The sequence below is a fragment of the Phodopus roborovskii genome, unplaced genomic scaffold (assembly GCF_943737965.1).
Source record: "Phodopus roborovskii unplaced genomic scaffold, PHOROB, whole genome shotgun sequence".
Taxonomy (NCBI): domain Eukaryota; kingdom Metazoa; phylum Chordata; class Mammalia; order Rodentia; family Cricetidae; genus Phodopus; species Phodopus roborovskii.
Genome location: NW_026125665.1, coordinates 1964568 through 1984212, shown reverse-complemented (window position 1 = coordinate 1984212; position 19645 = coordinate 1964568). Strand labels below are relative to the sequence as shown.

The 19645-nt window shown below is 46.5% G+C and overlaps 1 protein-coding gene across 1 annotated transcript; it reads right to left on the bottom strand.

The window, feature by feature from the left end:
- Positions 1 to 2097: 2097 nt before the first annotated feature.
- Positions 2098 to 18933, bottom strand: Calr3 (calreticulin 3). The gene is made up of 9 exons (XM_051178189.1): positions 18820 to 18933; positions 18624 to 18725; positions 13212 to 13415; positions 10956 to 11050; positions 7235 to 7423; positions 5229 to 5324; positions 4105 to 4236; positions 3011 to 3103; positions 2098 to 2304 (listed from the first exon to the last, which is right to left on the bottom strand). The coding sequence occupies exons 1-9, from the start codon at positions 18908 to 18910 to the stop codon at positions 2164 to 2166; spliced, it is 1143 nt and encodes a 380-aa protein (XP_051034146.1). The 5' UTR covers positions 18911 to 18933; the 3' UTR covers positions 2098 to 2163.
- Between the last annotated feature and the right edge of the window lie 712 nt (positions 18934 to 19645).

The window sequence follows — 19645 nt, the reverse complement described above, 5'->3', positions numbered from 1 at the left end:
AACTAACTTGGGTCCTCTGGAAAAGCAATAAGCATCTTTAACCAATGAACCATCTCTTCAGCTACTATATTTTTAAAGATTTATGCGTGTGTGTTGCCTAAAAGAATGGATATGCATCACCTGTGTGCCTGGTGCCCACAGAGGTCAGAAGGCGTGGGGTTTTCTGGAAGAGGAGTTTCCAGTGGTTATAAACCATCATCACATAGATGCTGAGAAACAAACATGTGTCTTCTGAAGAAGCAACAAGTGCTCTTACTAACCCCTGAGCCATCTCTCCAGCCCCTACTTGTCTTTACTATCCTATTACTTAATGTGTGGGTGTGTAGTCAGAGGACAACTTGTAGGAGTCAGGTCTCCCCCTCTGTTGCAAGCCCCAGAGATAGGAATTGGGTTTTGTTAGCCTTGGTAGCAAGCATCTTTACCCACTCACTGTTCCCTTAGGACACCTTCATTCAAAACACTATATAAAAGTGCTGGGATAAAGGGCATACAGCACCACACTCATTCCCACTTGGTTTGATGTCTAAAGTTAGTTGTGATGATTGATCCTGATTGTCAGTTTGACAGAATCTAGAATCACATACAAGACAAAGCTCTGGGGTACATCCGTGACTTTCTGGACTGGGCTGTGAAGGGAAGACCTGGCATTCTATTGGCTGGAGTCCAGGACTAATGAAACCGGAGAAAGTGAGCTGAAAAGCATTCTGCTCTGCATCCTGACTGGATGCTGGGTAACCAGTTGCCTCACCACACACAACACAGGTAAGTGAAAGGGTCTAGAGGCTGGCCAGAAGAGGGCATCAGACCCCCTGGGACTGGAGTTTGAAGACTCCTGTGAACACAGGTCCTCTGGAAGAGCAGTAAGTGCTCTTGATCACAAACTCATTTCTCTAGCCCATAACAATTTTTCAAATTTTAAGTTTTGTAGCCAGCTGTGGTGGCACATGCCATTAATCCCAGTACTCAGGATGCAGACCAGCATCTGCTCTACATGAAGAGCTATAAACTACATAGTAAAACACTGTCTCAAAAATATTGTAAAGGAAATGTAGCCACATATGGTGGCACACACCTGTCATCCAGCACTTGCTGTGAGAATTTCTTTTCTATCAAGAGTGGCTACTGTCATGGTTACTTTTCTGTTGCTATAAGACACCACAACCAAGGCAACTTTCGAAGCGTTAGTTTGGGAGTTCAGGATTTCAGGAGCTTAGAGACCATGGCCCTCGTGGTGGAAGCATGGGAGCATGCAGGCAAACATGGCACTGGAGAGTAGGTGAGAGCTTATACTTAACCCAGAAGCAGCAAGCAGAGACACACTGTGCAGGGTGTGGGCTTCAGTGACACATGTCCTTCAACAAGGTCATACCTTCTATCCTTTCAAATAATGCCACTCTCTAACATTTAAATATATGAACCTATGGGTGCCATTCTTATTCAAATCGCCACATAGACAAAAATACTTTTACATACACATAAACGTTTATATTAAAAGAAAAATAAGGGGGCTAGAGAGTCAGGGGTCCAGTGTTAGGAGCACTGGCTGCTCTTGCAGAGGACCTGCGGTTCAATCCCCAGCACCCATGTCAAGTGACTCACAACCCTATAACTCCAGCTCCAGGGGAGCCAATGCTCTTCTGGCCTCCATGGTACATGGAGGTACATGTGGCATGTGGTAGAACACAAACACTCAGAAACACATTCAGAGGTAACACTTGTAAAAATTAATTTTATCATCTTTTATTTCATGAAGGTATTTAAGAAGTTCCAAAAACACACTGTTTATGGCCAGATTCTTACAGGTCTCTGGTTCAGTAGTCTGTTCTGCACAGGGGAAACTTTTTTAAAGACAATGTCTCACTATGTGGCTCAAGTTGTCCTAGACCTCGCTATATAGACCAGGCTGGCCTGGAACTCACAGAGATCTCTGCCTGCCTCTGCCTCTGAAGTCCCAAGATTAAAAGTATGTGCCCCACAGGCAGCCGAAGGAAACGTCCTGATATATGCACCAGGGTTATAAGGTCTGGGGAGGATTAGGGGACTCCACCACAAACATGGACTTGTTTTTCAGAAACTGGACAAATGACCATGCAGACGTGTGATCGTTCAGATGTGTATTAGCAGGGAGGCTGGGCCAGTCCTCTGCATGCACTGTGGGGACGACTACAGTTCACCTTGCCTGTGGAATCTGCTGAAATGGCTGTTGTGCCTGTGAAACTTCCCTACCAGCAGCTCCTCATCCTCCTCTCGGGCTTTTTTCACTTCTTCCTTGGCCTGTATGGCATCCATCTCCTTTTCTGGACCCTGGAGGGACAAACATAAAACAGGCTGGAGCAGAGGCTTATATAGTAGGGTGCTTGTAGTTCAGTTGTTAGAGTGCTTATAGCTCAGTTGATGTTTGCCTAGCACTGGATTCAATGGCCAGCACAGGAAAAACTGCTCAGGGATCAGAAGTCCAAGGTCACTCCTGACAGCAAGGTTAAGGCAAGTCTGGGAGTATGTGAGACCCTGTCTCTAAATAGATAAAAACTGACTATAGCAGACCATGCTGTTATACAACTGTCATTCCAGCACTTGGGAAGCAGAGACAAGATATGATTCCCATAAGACGTATGGTGAATTCCTCTGCAGCAAAAGCTCTACTGAGACCCCTCCCTCTCAAGAAAATAGAGCTATAGGGATGGCTTAGACATATTACTCTTCCAGAGGACCTGAGTTTAGTGCCCAGCTCTACACAAGGCAGGTCACAACTGGTGTGACTGCAGCTCCAGGAAATCCCACACAGTCTTATGGCTTCTGGGGGCACTGCACTCATGTGCACAGGCATAATTACATATAAAAAAAAAAAGAAAAAAAACAGGCTTGGTGGTACATACCTTTAATCCCAACACTCAGGAGGCAGAAGCAGGAGGATCTCTGTGAGTTCAAGGTCAGCCTGGTCTACTTACTGAATCCTTCTCTCAAACAAAAAAAAAAAAAAAAAAAAGTGAGCTGGGTGATTTGTGCCTACCTTAGTCTCTCCCCAGGTGGCCTTGCCAAACTTCTCTGCATATTCTTCATCATCTGTGATCAGGAAGTTATCAAAGATGGTTCCAGATCTCACCTGTGGATGGAAGCAGGCCCTCACTGGTGATGGGAAATATACAACCTTTCTCATGGCCAGGGGTACTTAGCTCAGTAGTGCACCCATGATCATGTGTCATTGGCCATGATGAAGCCCATTTCTAGGATGGCAAAGCCACATTCATTTCAGGTGAGGCTCAGGGTAACCCCAAGGGTAAAACACACTCTTACTATGCAGGAGGATCTGGCTTACATTGCTAGCATCTAAGTGTGGGTAGTAGACATCAACTGGGACTGCAGAAGCCCCGGCTCCACCCCTACTGTATGTCCCACAGCTGACAAGAGTTACAGTCAGCACCAAAGGAAGGGACTCCTAGGGGGCAAAGATGACAGGCCCATGCTATGTCTTCAAAACCACATGCAACTGCCAATGATAACAAAAGTGAAAAGTAATTACAGGTTGGGGCTCAAGGGAGGGCTGGAGGTTAAGAGTGCTTCCCACTTCGGAAGCAGAGTTCAGTTTATAGGATCCACACCAGTTGTCTCACAAAAGCCTGTAACTCCAGCCCCAGGGGATCAGACACCCTCTTCTGGCCTCCAAGGATACTTGCACATATGTGTACATATACAATACACATACAGCTTTAAAATATAATAAATTGAGGGCTGGAGAGATAGCTCAATAGGTAAGAACTCTTACTGGGAAAGCAACACCTGAGTTCAAATCTTCAACCCCCACATGAAAAGCCAAGCATGGTTGTATAGGTGCTTACAACTCCAGTATTTTAGGGGCAAGAGGGGCACATGTGTTACACACACACACATGCACACACAGCACACACACAAGAAAACAACGTTTGTGTATCAAGCAGGTTATGTTAAAGTTCAAGTTATTAAATCAGCCAGCCACAGTGACATATGCTTAGGATCCCAGCACTCAGGAGCTGAGGCAAGAGGGTTATTATTTCAAGGCCAGCCTGGATTACACAGCAAGGTTCAACCCAGAGCTATTAAAGTAAAATAAACTTAAAGCCAAGTCACCTGCCATAGCTCCAGACCGACGGCACCAATGTTCTCAAACTCTGAGAGGTCGTACTGCGTCAGATAGCTGGCAGGCTTCATCTCTCGGTGGAGCCACACATCTTTATCTATGCCCTCAGCTTTCAGGCCATCCTGTAAAAGCAGAAGCTTACCAGGCTTGTGTCACAAGCAGCAGAAATGGTTGGTTTTTTGGTTTTGTTTTTTCCTATCAAAGGTGACTAGCCCACCAAGGGCCAATATTCCATCAATCTTTCTTCAACTTATAAAAGGTTTTCTTGTTGTTATTGTTTGGGTTTTGTTTTGTTTTTGGTTTTTTGTTTGTTTGGTTGGTTGGTATTGGTTTTTCAAGACAGGGTTTCTCAGTATTGTTTTGGAGCTTGTCCTAGAACTCACTCTGTAGACCAGGCTGGCCTCGAACTCACAGAGGTCTTCCTGCCTCTGCTTCCCAAATGCTGGGGTCAAAGGTGTGCCACACCAACACAAAGGAATTCAAGTCTTTTCATTTCCTCCACTTGGTAAAAATTCCATGAAAATTTTTTAGCCTTCCTCATCTGGTTAAAAGGAAAAAAAAATTTTTAAAGCATCCTGCCAGCCAGCCAGTGGTGGCAGACACCTTTGATCCCAGCATTTGGGAGGCAGAGGCAGTCAGATCTCTGTGAATTTGAAGCCAGCTTGGTCTACAGATCGAGTACCAGGACAGGCTCCAAAACTACACAGAGAAACCCTGTCTCTAATAATAATAATAATAATAGTAATAGTAAACAAAATAAAGACACCCTGCCCCTGATTCCTGGAACTTGATAGCCTGCAGCAACCCATCCCTTCCCCCCTTTCCTTTATTTCTTTGCATCAACTCTTTCAAAAGTAGCAAACCTCAAAAGACTGTGATCAGGTTCCCTTGAGACACAGTCACCATTTGTGTTAGAATAAAAACTAAACAAACTTTTCCCCATATGCCTCCTAGCAGGCTTGGGTCACGGTGTATCCTTTTCACAAAAAGAAATTGCCTTGCCAGGTTACTTTTACTTTGTGACACAGAGGATATTCTCTTCTAAGAGCACAGGTGGGACAGGGGCAAGGTCCACCACAAGGGACCAGAACCAGCACAGGAAGAAGCCACACACCTGGTATGGTGGCTTCTGCAGCCAGTCCCCATCCAGCTCACTGTTCCAATCGCTTGGCTTGCTGGCGCCTGCATCCAGAAAGTGCTTTTCCCAATCCTGCAAATACAGAAGGAAAGCATGGCACCAGAAGCACACGGGGAAGAAGATTTTTGTAAAATGTTTTTATTATTTATAATGCATATATGCATATGTGCACATGTGGCAGTCAGAAGACAACTTGCTGGAGACACTTCTGTCCTTCCACCTTGTGGGTTCCGGGATCAAATTCAGGTGCTCATTGCTTGGCAGCAGGAACCTTTTCTTGCTGAACCATCTCACCACCCCCAGGAAATGCTTTAGTGTAGGCTATAGGGGGAACCTACAGAGAGCACATGCCCAATGGGGCTGGGACAGAGCCCACATGGCTTCCACAGCTAGCTGGTGAGCACTAGCAAATAGGCAGGAAATACTTAGAAACAGATGAGCAGAGCAGGGCCCTAACTCCTGTCACAATGCCCTTTCCTATTCACTGGAGTGGTCTCCAAGCCTGTGGATGGATTTGTGTCAAGTTGGCACAGGCTGGGATCATCTGGAAGAAGGGAGCCTCAATTAAGAAAATATATTCATAGAAGTGTAATGGTGGCACATACCTTTGATCCCAGCACTCAGGAGGCAGAGGCAGAAGGATCTTTGAGCTTGAGGCCAGTTTGGTCTACAAAGTAAGTTCCAGGAGAGCCAGGGCTACAAAGAGAAACCCTGCCTCAAAAAAACCAAAATGAGAGAGAGAGACAGACAGACACAGACATACAGAAAGGGAGAGAGAGAGAGAGAGAGAGAAAGAAATTTCCTCACTAAGATTGGGTAGTAGGCAAACCTATATGGAATTTTGTTTCTTCTTATAATTTATGTATCTACATGAGTACTCTGCACATATGTCATCATGCCAAAAGTGAACATCAAATCCTATTATAGATGGTTGTGTTTGCTGGAAATTGAACTCAGAACCTCTAGAAGAGTAGCCATATTTTCTTAGTGATTGACAGGGAGGTCCCAGCCCATTGTGGCCGATGTCATCCCTGGGCTGGTAGTCTTGAGTTCTTTAAGAAATGAGGCTGAGACAGACAGTGGGGGCATACACCTTTAATCCCAGCACTCTGGAGGCAGAGGTAGATCTCTGTGAGTTTGAGGCCAGCCTGGTTGACAGAATGAGTTCTAGGACAACCAGGGCTACATAAAGAAACTCTCTCAAAAGCAGAAAAAAAAACAAAAAAAAAAAAAAAAAAAACAAAGCAGGCTGAGCAAGTCATGAGGAGCAAGTCCATAAGCAGCACCCCCAATGGCCTCTGCATCAGTTCTGCCTCCAGGTTCCTGCCCTATGTGGGTTCCTGTCCTGACTGCCTTCAGTGATGAAACCCTTTCCTTCCCAAGTTGCTTTGGTCATGGAGTTTCATCACAGCAATAGTAACCCTAAGACACCAAGGCTATAGGACTGCCAATTCCACCAAGTGACAAATGCATACCTCTTGGCATTTGTTTGCATGTGGGGTTTGTTGTAGCCCTGATGGGTTTTGCTCTCCTTAGGATGGAAGCAGGGAATGAGGTGCAAGAAGATGCAGCTAAACCTCAAGACAGCGGCAGACCAGAGTCAAACTACCTTCAGCTACTGCTATTCCCTGTGAGAGCCTGTCCCTGCATCTGACCCTAATCTCTGTGAGACAAAAAAAAAAAAAAAAAAAACCCTACAGTGGCTTGGCCTGATGGCACACACTTTAGTCCCAGAACCTGTGAGGCAGAGGCAGGTGGATCTCAGTGAGTTTGAGGCCAGCCTAGTCTACATAGTAAATTCTGTGTCAGCCAAGGATACTCAGTGGGAGACTGTGTCAAAAACAAACACCCCACTAAAATTGTTTTTTGCAATTCCTTGAGTTATGTGTCCAGGCTTCAGTAAGAGGTCTGTGTGGACCAGAATACAGTGGAAACAGGCCATGGAGAAGGACTCTCACATTTCCAGGCTGCAGCTCACTTACCTGGGCTTTGTCACCTTCCACTTGATCCCAGTCTCTAGACTCGGCTGATGTCTTTTCCATTTTCTTCAGCGATGTCAGGTGCCAGTCATACTCAATGCTGCCTGACTCAATGGACTGGCCATCGATTTTCACCTCATAAGAAAGATCTGGCCTCAAAATCAGGGTGTAGAGGTGGGTGAAGCCGTCAACCTGCACAGAAACCACAGTGAGGTACACTTTTATTGTGTGCCCAGATGTGTACTCTAAAACAGGAACCAGGAGTGGGAGATGGCGCAGTGGGCAAAGGCACTTACCACCAAGTCTGGTTACCAGAGTTCAATCCACAGGACCCACATTGGTAGGAGAGAGAGGCTCTCCCACAATTGTCTCTCTCTCTCTCTCACACACATACACACACACACACACACACACACACACACACACACACACACACCACTGACAACCCCCGACACACACAGGGGGAGGGGACAGTAGGGATAAAGCAGAGCTGGGTGTGTCGGTGTTGGGGGTGGCACAGACCTCTGCCCCTAGCTGAGGCGGGGAGACTGAGTTTCTGACCTGCCTGGGCTACAGTGCAAGACCTGACTTTTTTGTTTGTTTGGTTTGGTTTTTCCAGACTGGGTTTCTCTGTGTAACAGTCCTGGCTTTCCTGCAACTCACTTTGTAGACCAGGCTGGCCTCAAACTCACAGAAATCCTCTGTCTCTGCCTCCTAAGTGCTGGGACTTAGGAGCATGTACCACCATTGGCCAGCCAAAGTCATCTTTTTATCTGAGTTAAAAAAAAAAAAGTTTTCAATTTGTCTTTCTATGCCTCTCACACATCTCTCCAGACTTCTTTTCACTACATTTTATTTGGTAGATAGAGGTCAGAGGACTTTTGGGTTTTCTCCTTTTACCTTAAAGATCCCAGGAATTGAACTTAGGTCTTCAGATTTGGCAGCAAGCCCTCTTACCCACTGAGCCATCTCACTGCCCCATCTCCAGGTTTTCACAGCTGGAAAGTTGCAGGGAAACTCCGCTGTGAACCTGGATTCCTGATAGGGAGTTGGGAGCCAGTGGTCATGTGAGAATTGTTCTGGAACTTTCCAGCATGGAAATCTAGGCTAGAAACCTAGTCCTCAGAGTTGAAGGGTCTTTATGATAAAAACTTATATTTAATATCAGTGTGTTTCCATGAGTATACACATATGCATCATTAGAGTATGAAGATCAGTACAGACCAGAACTTTTGTAAGTCAATTCTCTCCTTCCACCATGTGGGGTCCAAGGTTCAACCTCAGGTTGTCAGGTTTGGTGATCCTTCCAACTGAACCTTCTTGCCAACCCCTCGTTCTTAGATTTCTTTTGTAATGAATGTATGTACATGAAGCACAAGCCTTTAATCCCAGGACTTAAGAGGAAGAGGCAGGCAGATCTCTGAGTTAGAGGTCAGCCTGGTCTACAGAGTGAGTTCTAGGACGTGTGTGTGTGTGTGTGTGTGTGTGTGTGTGTGTGTGCACGCGCATGTGTACACTCAAGCTCATGCATGCAGATGCCTATGGAAGTTAGAAGAGAGTGTTGGATGCCACATAGTGAGGTAAGGCAATTGTAAGCCACCTGATATGTGTGGTGGGATCTCAACTCTGGTTCTCTGCACTCAACCCCTGAGCCATCTCTACAGCCCTTGTCTTCCACTTTTAAAAGGGTACTTTACTGTTATTAGCTCCTTGCAAAGATGAGGAAGCAGGCAGAGGAGTGTTTTCTGGCAGCAGGCTGGTGAAAACTATTCTGTGACATGTAGCTGGAGGACTCTCAACTCACCACACCACATGTGACCTCATGCTCCAAAGTTCTAGGGAAAACTTCTCTGCCTTTGAGTGAACAGACACAATTTTTTGTTTTTTGTTTTTGTTTTTCCAGACAGGGTTTCTCTGTGTAACAGCACTGGCTGTCCTGGAACTAGCTCTGAAGACCCAGGTAGCCTCAAACTCACAGAGATCCGCCTGCCTCTGCCTCCCGAGTTCTGGGATTAAAGATGTGCACCACCACTACCCATCAGGCAAAAATGTTTTTAAAAACATGTAGCCTTGTACAGCTGACTAAAAACTGTCATTTTCCTAGATGTGATGGTGCACATCTTTAACCCCAGCTCTTGGGAGGCAGAGGAAGGCATATCTCTGAGTTCAAAGCCAGCCTGGTTTATACTATGAGTTCCAAGCTAACCAGGGCTACATAATGAAACCCTGACAATAAATAATTCATGCCCAGTGCCTAAAGAGGCCAGAAGAGGATTTCTAATCCCTGGAATTAGAGTTACAGATGGTTGTGAGCCTCCATGTGGGAGCTGTTATCAAACCCAGGTTCTTTGCATAAGCAGCCCATGCTCCTACTGAACCATCTCTCTAGCCCCTCTACATTTCTTTCTTATGTGTGTATATGTACAATGCATATGGATACAGAGCCACCTGTATGTGCATGTACCTGCTTGTAGAGACCAGAGGCAGAGGTCATGTGTCTTCCTTGATGGCTCTCCACCTTCCACATGGACATAGTTTCTCTCTGTACTCAGAGTCGTTGATCTGGCTGGTCAAGTAGCCTGATCCAACAGCATTGCCCCAACCTGCCTTATGCTAGTGTTATGTCTTAAAAACCAAACCAATATGCTGGTGTGGTGGCTCACTCTGGTAAGCCAGATATTTGGGAGATGGAAGCAGGAAGATCAGGAGTTCAAGTCATCCTTGGATGCACAGTGATTTTAAAGGCCAGCCCGAACTACATGAGAGCTTGTCTCAACATAGAGACAAAATACACAAAGCCTTCTAGCTCCAGGGTCACTCTGAGCCCTCTAGTCCCAGTGATGGGTTAAATAGTTTGGCAGAATATGGTGGTTTGAATAAGAATGACCACCTATAGGTTCATGTATTTGAATGCTTAGTCATCAGGGAGTGGAATTCTTTGAAGGATTAGAAGGATGAGAAGGTTATGAACTTGGAGGAGGGGTGGGTTTTGAGATTTCAAAAGCTCAAGCCAGGGCCACTGTGTCTCTCTTCCCACTGCCTGCAAATCAGGATGTAGCTTTCAGTTCCTTCTCCCGTACCATGTCTGCCTGTGTGCTGCCATGTTCCCACCATGCTGATGATGGACCAAAGCTCTGAAACCATAAGCCATCCTCAATTAAATGCTTTCTTTTGCTTTGGTCATGGTGTCTCTTCAGAGCAGTAGAACAGTGACTATGACAACAGAGGAAATTTCAAGACAGGCTGACTTTTAGGCTGTGGCCGTAAGGCCTAGGTATGAGCCACCATGCCCAGTATTGTTCACATTCATCAGGCATGAGGCACAAGGCACATCTGGGAGGCTGAAGCAGGAGGATCATGGGGTTTGAGGCCATTTGGGCCATGTAGTGAGGTGAACTGAAGGAAAAGGAGAATGGAACAGCAGCGATAGCCCAGTGGTTAAGAGTACATCCGCTCTAACAGAGGCCAGAATCGGTTTCCAGCACCCATGTCAGGTGGCTCCAGGGAATTCAACACCCTCTTCTGGCCTCTATGGGTACTGCACACACACACACACACACACACACACACACACACACACACACACACACACACACACACTACAAATAACAAAAGCTTAAAAAGTAAAAAGGAGGTGAAAGAACGGGATAAGAGGATGGGGGAGGAAGGTAGTGAGGAATGAGGACAAATGGAGAAAACCACTCACTGACATTAGGGTGCTCACCTTGCATCTGATTGTCTTCTTATTTGAATGATACTGGTTTTTGAAATATAAGATAACATGAACTTTCTTGATATCAAATCCACAAATATCAGGTCCTAAAAAAAATTTAAGTGCTCTCAACTTTTTTCCAGACTGTATCAGCATACAAAACACTAAGCTAAGCATTGTCCTCCAACACAGGGAGCAAACATGTCTGTTCAGGGCACCAGAAGACACAGAAACAAAGGTCTAGTGACTGGTCCCCCCTGACAGTTACCTTGGCCCTAACTGTGAATCAGCGCACACTAGGAAACAAGTGTCCACTCCTGTGGTCATAGTGCTGGGAGAATGAGACAGAAAGACTGTCAATTCCAGCCTGGGTAGTATATCCAGCTCCTGACTCAAAGAGCAAAAGAATGAACTGGAGAGATGGCTCAGAAAGTGATGTCACTCACTGGTCCAGGCTGAGGATCTGAGCTCAGGTCCTGGAGACCACAAGATGGAGGGAGTACTTGTGGTGGTCAAAAGGAAGAGTCAGGTTCCTGGATCTGGAGTTACAGGTGACAATGAACCACCCTACTCTGTGCTGAGAGCTTAACTGGGGTCCTCCACAAGAGCAGAAAGAGCTGTTTCTCCAGCCTCCAAATAAATATATGTTCTTTAAAATGAGAAATACTCATTTTAATGTTTGAAGTAATTCAAATAAAAATTATTTAAAAGACTAAATAATTTTTTAGAAATAACAAAGAATTAAGGCATTTTATGCCGCTTTGTCTTTTTGCTTTTTGTTGTTTTGTTTTGGTTTTTTGAGACAGGGTTTCTCTGTGATATAGCTCTGGTTTGTCCTGGAACTCACTCTGTAGACCAGGCTGGCTTCGAACCCAGAGGTCCACCTGCCTCTGCATCCCAAGTGCCGGGATCAGAGGTGTGCATCACCACCTGGCCCTCAATTGCCATTTTATGCCTTTGAGACTGGGACCCTCACTGAGCAGGAAGCTGGTCCTTGGGCCAGCCTGAGGTGCTCTCAGGGTCTGCCTGAGACTGCAGGCATACACAGCCATGTCTGGCTTTCTACTTGGGTTTGGGGGATTTGGACTTGACTACAATTACCCCTTGAGCCATTACCCCAGTCTTTTATTTTCTATACTTTTGGAGGGGTTTGAGACAGGGTATCATTGTAGCCCAAGCTAGTCTCAAGCTCTGTAGCGAAAGATGACTTTGAACTACCTCTACCTCCCAAGAACAGCGGTGGTGCCTGCTGCTCTATGAGGTTCTGGCAATGGAGCCCAAGGCGTCTGCACACTAGGCAGGCATGCTAACAACTGAGCCCAGCCTCTGCCCACATTTGGAATCTTTCGAGCTTTACCACACTCTTAGAAGTGACCAGAATGTCCACCATGCTTTACCTGACAGTGTGCTTGTTTCAGAAGCCAGAGTTTGTCACTTTGGGACACACATGTGTTGACTTCACCTATCCAGTGTCCCCACTGAAATCCCAAACTTTATCACTGTTTTCAATCTCAGGGGCAATGTCATGTTATTTAGCCAGGCTAACATCATGTTCCCAATCCTCCTGCCTCCCCTCCTAGGTGCTAGGGAGGCAGGGTTTACCACCATGCCCCCAAAAAACAAATATACATACATATATTTTTTTATGTGTATGATGTTTGTTTATGTGTGTGAATACAGGTGTGTGGCTAGCTGTTTGTGGTCTCAGCACTCCACAAGTTTCAGGGCTGAGGTTGTAGCTCAGGGTCAGTGTCTACAAGTCTCTGGGTTTCACCACACAGGACCAGTGAGATGGCTCAGCAAGTTAAGGCACTTGCCATCAGGCTTGAAGGTCTGAATTCAAGTCCCAGAACTCAAACTGACTCAAAGCTACTGGAGCTGCAGAGATAGCTCGGCCATAAAGAGTGATGGCTGCTCTTGCATAGGACCAAGGTTCTATTCCCAGAATTCAAATGGTGGAACACAACCACCTGTAACTCCACTTCCAGGGGAACGGACAACCTTTTCTCATCTCCACAGTCATCTGCTTGTACATGCGGCACATGTGTCCACATAAAGTAAGTGAATAAATAAACATATTTTAACAGTCAGGTTTGGATTCAGAGCACTTTGGCTTTTTGATTCTTAGTCCTGAGAACACTCAGCCTGCATTGGCTGGTCTAACACTGCTACAAACCTTGGGTCGGAAGGGTTCAATACTGCTCAGTTAGTTGTGTCGGCAGAGCCTCAGGGTGATGCAAAACACTTGCCCTCCCTGGCTGAACTCACCAAACATGATGTAGTACTGAGACTTCCCATTCATATTCTTTTGGTCCAGGTCAGAAGGAAACACCTTGATGTAGCCACCACCGCAGTCCATCTTCTGCTCATGCTTCACTGTGTACTGGATCACCAGGGTCTTCCCTTTATTGCTGAATGGCTTGAAGCTGGCAGAGATGGCGTAGAATCTGCTGTTCTGGGTTGTCTGCAAGCCTTCCAACAGACAGAGCAAGATTAAGTCAAAACGACATTGTACTCAGCAACTTGCAGGGACCTCAAATTCATGCCCCCGGTGGCCCCAACAACAGAGACCCTGTTTGCACAGAGCAGTGACAGTGTGCACCAAGCACACCATTAACAAGGCCTCTGCTGCCCGGAAGCTGTGCTTCACACACCCAGATGCCAGTGAGGTGGCTCAGTTGGTGAAGGTACTTCCAGTCAAGCCTGATGACCTGAATTAGTTCCTTTGGGGGCCCATGTCATGGAAAGAGGGGCAACTTCCAAAAGCTGTCTTCTAATTTCTACATGGACATGACACTTGTGCTCCCACTACAGTATCACCTCTCTCTCTCTCTCTCTCTCTCTCTCTCTCTCTCTCTCTCTCTCTCACACACACACTTTACAAAAATACACTTGCTAGGTTTTTGTTGTTATTTGAGGTTTTTTTGTTTGTTTTGTTTTGTTTTTTGAGAGTCTCGTTTTGTAACCCTGGCTGACCTGACCACTATGTAGACCACACAGGCCTCAAACTCAGAGCTGCTTCTGGAGTGCTGGGATTAAAGGTGTATGCCACTACACCCACACACCTTTTGTTTTGTTTTGTTTTTTAATATTGGTTGCAGATGGAACACAGGACTTGGCACATGCTCAGCAATGGCTCTCTCTTTGGATCCCATCCTCAATCCCACTACTGCTATACTCTGCTATACTTTAGGCATACAGCTCAGTTGGAAGCTCAACTAGTGGGCATGAGTCCTGAGGCTCCATCCCCAGAACCATATCAAGTGGAGTGGTGGCAGACATATCTAAGCACTTGGGAGGAGACAGGAGGGTCAGCAGTTTGAGGTCAGCCTCAGCCACATGGCAGTTTGAGGCCAGCCTGGGCTACACGAAGTCACCTCAAAATCAACACAACAGGCTAGTAAGATGACTCAGCAGGTCAAGGTACTTGCTGCCAAGTCTGAGTGGGGTTCTCAGGACCCACATGGGGGACAGAGAGAACTGATTCTCACACATTGTCCTTTGACCTCCACATGTGTGTCTTAGCAAGTACATACACATACTTAAAAAGCAGGGGCTGGAGAGATGGCTGAGAATGTGAGAGGCCTCCCTGAAGTGGAGGCCAGAGAACCTGAGTTTCAGTCCCCCGCGCTCATTTAAAAAGCTAGATGTGGCTACACGCCTGTGACTTCATGCATGTGTAAGCATACATGGTGGAGGCAGGAGGGTGCTGGGATTCATTGGCCACTGCCCAGACTCCAGGCTCAGTAAGGGAATAAGGTGGAGAGTGACAGAGCAGGACACCAGGTGTCCTCTCTGGTCTCTTCAGTGCGGACACGTGTGCCTATACCACACACACACCTCTCACTACCTTAATGTTGGTGAGGCAAGAATATACAATGAAGGAAACAAAAACAAGACACTAATTTTTTTTTTTTTTGAGACAGGGTCTTATGTAGACCCTAGGTTAACCTAGGTAACCCTAGGTTAGCCTAAAACACCCCATTTAGCCAATTATCTTAGAGTTTCTGTTGCTGTGATAAATACCATGACCAAAAGGCACTTGAGGAGGAAAAAGGGTTTACTTAACCTTACCGTTCATAGTCCACCACGATGGGAAGTCGGAACAAGATCGTAGAGGCAGGAGCTGAACCATGGAGGAAAGCTGCCTACTGCCTTTCTCCCCATGGCTTAGCTCAACCTGCACTTTTTGTTTGTTTTGTTTTTTGAGAGACAGGGTTTCTCTCTGTAGCTTTGGAGTCTGTCCAGGAACTTACTTTGTATACTCGGTTGACCTTGAACTCAGAGATCTGCTTGCCTCTGTCTCCTGAGTATTGGGATTAAAGGTGTGTGCCACCAACCTGCACTCTTATAGACCCCAGGGGTGCTATTGTCCACAATGACTTCCCACATCAGTCACAAGGAAAAGGCCTCTCAGGCTCCTCTACAGGCCAATACTATTGAGGCATTCTTTCAATTGTGGGTCCATGGTCTTTGATGACCCAAGCTTACATCAGGTTGACATAATGCTGCCAGCACAGGAAAATGACCTTTGACTCCTCATCCTTGCGCCTTCACTGGCAGTGCTATGACAAGTGTTAGCCATAATGACCATTCCAGATGTGTTTATTTTCCCTTGTTACCTGAAGGCAGTTTAGCTTTACAGGTATATGTCATATCCTTACTCTCTGGGTGCTGAGGCAGGTGGATAGTGAATTTCAGGCCCATCAGGGATACATATTGAGATTTTATCTCAATAAATAAAAGCGGGAGCTGGAGAGATGGCTGAGCAGCTAGGAACGCTGGGTTTGATTCCCAGGAACCACATGGTGGTTCTGGACAACTTGTATCTCCAGTTCCAGAGCATCCAGTGCTCTCTTCTGATTTCTGCAGACACCACACAGTCGGTGCACAAACATACAGGCAGGCAAAACATTCTACACAAATAATTTAAGATATTAAAATCAAAATTAATGTCTAGTTGAAGTGGCTTGTGTCTTAAACCCCATAACTGGGGAGGTGGAGAAAGGCAGATCTCTGTGAGTTTGAAGCCAGACTGGTCTACACAGCAAGTCCAGGCTAGTGAGGGCTATATAGACTCTCAAAATAAACAGAACCAAAAACCAATAAAATCAAGCAACCAACCAAATAACCCCAAACTCCCCAAAATGAACTTGGTCTTTTCTTTCATGTTTTGATTTTTTTGTTTTGTTTTGTTTGAGACAGAGTCTCTCTACATAGAACTGGCTGTCCTAGATAGCTGCCTGCCTCTGTCTCCCATGTGCTAGGATCAAAGATGTACACCATCACACCTGGCTCTTTCAATTTTTAAAATAATTATTTATTTTGTATTGTGTTCGGATGAGGGTTGTATGTGTCCAGCACACATTTGAGGATCAGAGTACCACTTGTGAAAACCAGGTTTCTCTTCCAATTATATGGGTCCCAGGGTTCAAACCCAGGGAGTCAGGCTTGGTACCAAGCTCAACAGCCCAAACTTGCTGTTTATACACACATCTAAGCCTCAACTCCAAGATGGCTCCCCACCCCCATATGGGATTCAGAGCCCCATCCCACCTCTACTCCAGCAGCGAGGCAATCCCCCACTTCTGTGTCTAGGCATCCCATTCTCTCCTGCCACCTACCACCTGTCTAAATTCCTTGCATCTTTTCATCTGTGTCTGCTTAGTCATGGTTCCCAAAGACCATGCAGGGACTCCAGATTTCCAGAGCCCCAACCACCAGGCCTGGGCCACTGTTCTTACTAAACAGGGTTTGGCAGGACAGTAAAATCACAATGGGCAGACAGCAGCCACACCCTCTGGCTCACTTATGCCATAGCTGGCTCCTTCCATCCACTTCAGTCCTAAAGCTGGAGGGGTTTTGTTTCTGCTTTTAAAATTGTTGTATATTATTATTAGCACTTTTTTCTCCCTCTAAGACAGGGTCTTACTATTAATCCTGGCTGTTCTAGAATTCACTATGTAGACCAGGCTGGTCTCAAACTCAGAGAGCTCCCCCTACCTCTGCCTCCTGAGTGCTGGGATTAAAGGTGCCATCACCAGGCCAGCTTCTTGGAAAGAAAACTTTCCTCTTCCTTCCTCCTGCTGTCATCACACCCAGCTTCTGTAATGCTCAGGCTGTACATGCTACACAAGACTGAGCCCCAACCCCACTCTACATGGGGGGTATTTTAGATCCAGTGGGTCAATGGGTCTCTGTCTGCCTCAATTCTTTGACTACTTTGTAACAGCCAAGGGCTATGTAAATGAGCAGCTGTGACTGTGTTTCATCACTGTGTTTCATCTGGCATTGCAGATATTTCAATGAAAATGTCCCAGCATAGTGACTCACAGCTGTGAACCAGGTGGGGCTGGCTGAGGCAGAAGGCTGTGCAATACCAGGCAAGGCCAGGCTTTCTAGAGAGAACCCGTCTCAGATAAATCAACTTTTTTTTTTTTTCTCCAGACAAGCTCTTGAGTATCCCAGATTGTCCTTGAACTTGCTATGTAGCTAAGGATAACCTTTTAATCCTCCTGCTAATTCCTATTTTGCTTATCTATTTATTATTTATTTATTTATTTATTCTTAGAGACAGGGTTTTCTTTTATTTGTTTTCGATAGGGTTTCTCTGTGTAGCTATGGCTGTTCTGGAACTCACTCTGTACACCAGACTGGCCTCGAACTCACAGAGATCTGTCTGCCTCCCTAGTGCTGGGATTAAAGGCATCCAGCTAAAGCTAAAGCTAAAGCCAGTTATGGTGATGCATGCCTTTAATCTTGGCACTCAGGAGGCAGAGGCAGGGGCAGGCAGATCTGAGTCAGTCCCAGGGCAACAAAGGAAGACCCTATTTCAAGAAAATAAATTAAAAAAAAATTGTTTTGTGGTGCTGGAGCATGTGTCAAAGTTAGAGGGCAATTTGTAGGTACAGATTCTCTCCTTCCACCCTGTGGGTTCTGGGGTTCAAACTCAGGTCATGAAGCTACAGGCTCCTTTACCTGCTGACCCATCTTGCTGGGCCCATTTTTCATTTTGATTGTCCCCTTTTTTATTTTGAGACAAGAGATGGCTATATCTTAGGCTGGCCCAGAGCTCACTAAATAGTCAGGCTGTTCTTGAACTTCCTCATAGTGTGTGCCACAGTCTTGTTCTAATGCTCATGAAGTGAGGTGATCTTGGGCTATTACTGAAAAAAGGTCAAAACGGTCGTTCTTGTTGGTCCAGTTGTCATCCCAGGACTCAGGAAGACTCCTGAGCACCTTGGCTGTCAGTCCCCCCAAACATAAATAGGATACATAAAAAGGAACCAGTACTTAGAGGACTACTGGGAGTTAGGCCCATTTTGGGCTACATGAGGCTGTCTCAAAAACTAAAACTAAAACCAAAATATCCCCAACCGTTTTTTGTTTTGTTTTGTTTTGTTTTTCTTTTGGAGACAGGGTTCTCTGGGTAGTTTTGGAGTCTGTCCTAGAACTCACGCTGTAGATCAGGCTGGCCTCGAACTCACAGAGAGCCACCTACATCTGGGATTAAAGATGTGTGCCAGCACTGCCTGGCTTCCCACCCAACCTTAAACTAAAGGAAACGTAAACAAGGTAGGGCAGAGCCTGCATGTGTCTCAGTAGTCTGGCTTGAATGTGCTGTCAGGGTGCTGTGCGGCTTTCCAACTCCACTCTATTTGCTCCGGATTCTACACTAACCTTTGTCTTTCTCTACATGCCCATAGAACTTCCCCGATGAAACTCTGAAGTGGCCGAACTGGGAGTCATTGGTGGACTGCACCCAGCGGTTCCTCCAGCGCTCTGTGGGGAGACAGGAGGGTTAGCCCGCAAGTGCTTAGGATCAGAAGCACAGCCGATGGACAAGACCTCCACCCACCACGACCATCGCTTTCACCTCCGTCTAGAAACTCCTCCTGGAAGTACACAGTGGCCAGTGCCACGCGCAGCACACAGATGACCCAGAGCGACACGCGAGCCCGGGCCATGGCTGCATGAGCGACTCCTGCTCTTCTGCTCTCAGGCGTCTGCCCTGCTCACCGGGCGCGACCCAGAAACTACAACTCCCGTCATGCCTCGCGATTGTGACCTAGGGCCCCCTGAGTGAGCACGCTGGAACTACCGCTCCCGTGACGCCCCGCGATTGTGACCTGAGGGGCTCATTGGTGGGCGGAGCGCGGTGTCCGATGGAAGATGTAGTCTTCCACGGAACTGGGGCGGTCTCCTGGGGCAACAGCCGCCCCGGGCCTTTGCTTTGCGGCCGAAGCCCAGCGCTGTCGTAGCGGGAAGAGACCAACGCTGCTACTGAGGTGACCTCACAGTGAGCATCTGGGTTCGCGGGTAGTGCGGGGAAAGGACTTCCATTCCCGTGCCTCAGTTTCCCTATCTGGAGGGTGCCAGAGCGTGATCCCGTAGGGCTTGCTCAAAAAGGCGAGGAAACTGAGTGGCGGCCGTGTATAATGCTTAGTTCCTTTACTTTGTGTTTGTTTGTTTTTAGTAACTTATTTAACTTTATTTTATGGGCATTGGTGTGAAGGTGTCAGATCCCCTAGAACTCGAGTTACAGAATTGAACCCTGGTCCTCTGGAAGAGCAGCCGAGGCTCTTAAACCGCGGAGCCATCTCTCCAGTCCCCACTTTGTGTGTTTTGTTAGTTGGTTGAGACCGCGTCTCTGGTAGCCCAGGCCGGCCTGGAGCTCCCTATGTAGCTGAGGCTGGCCTTCA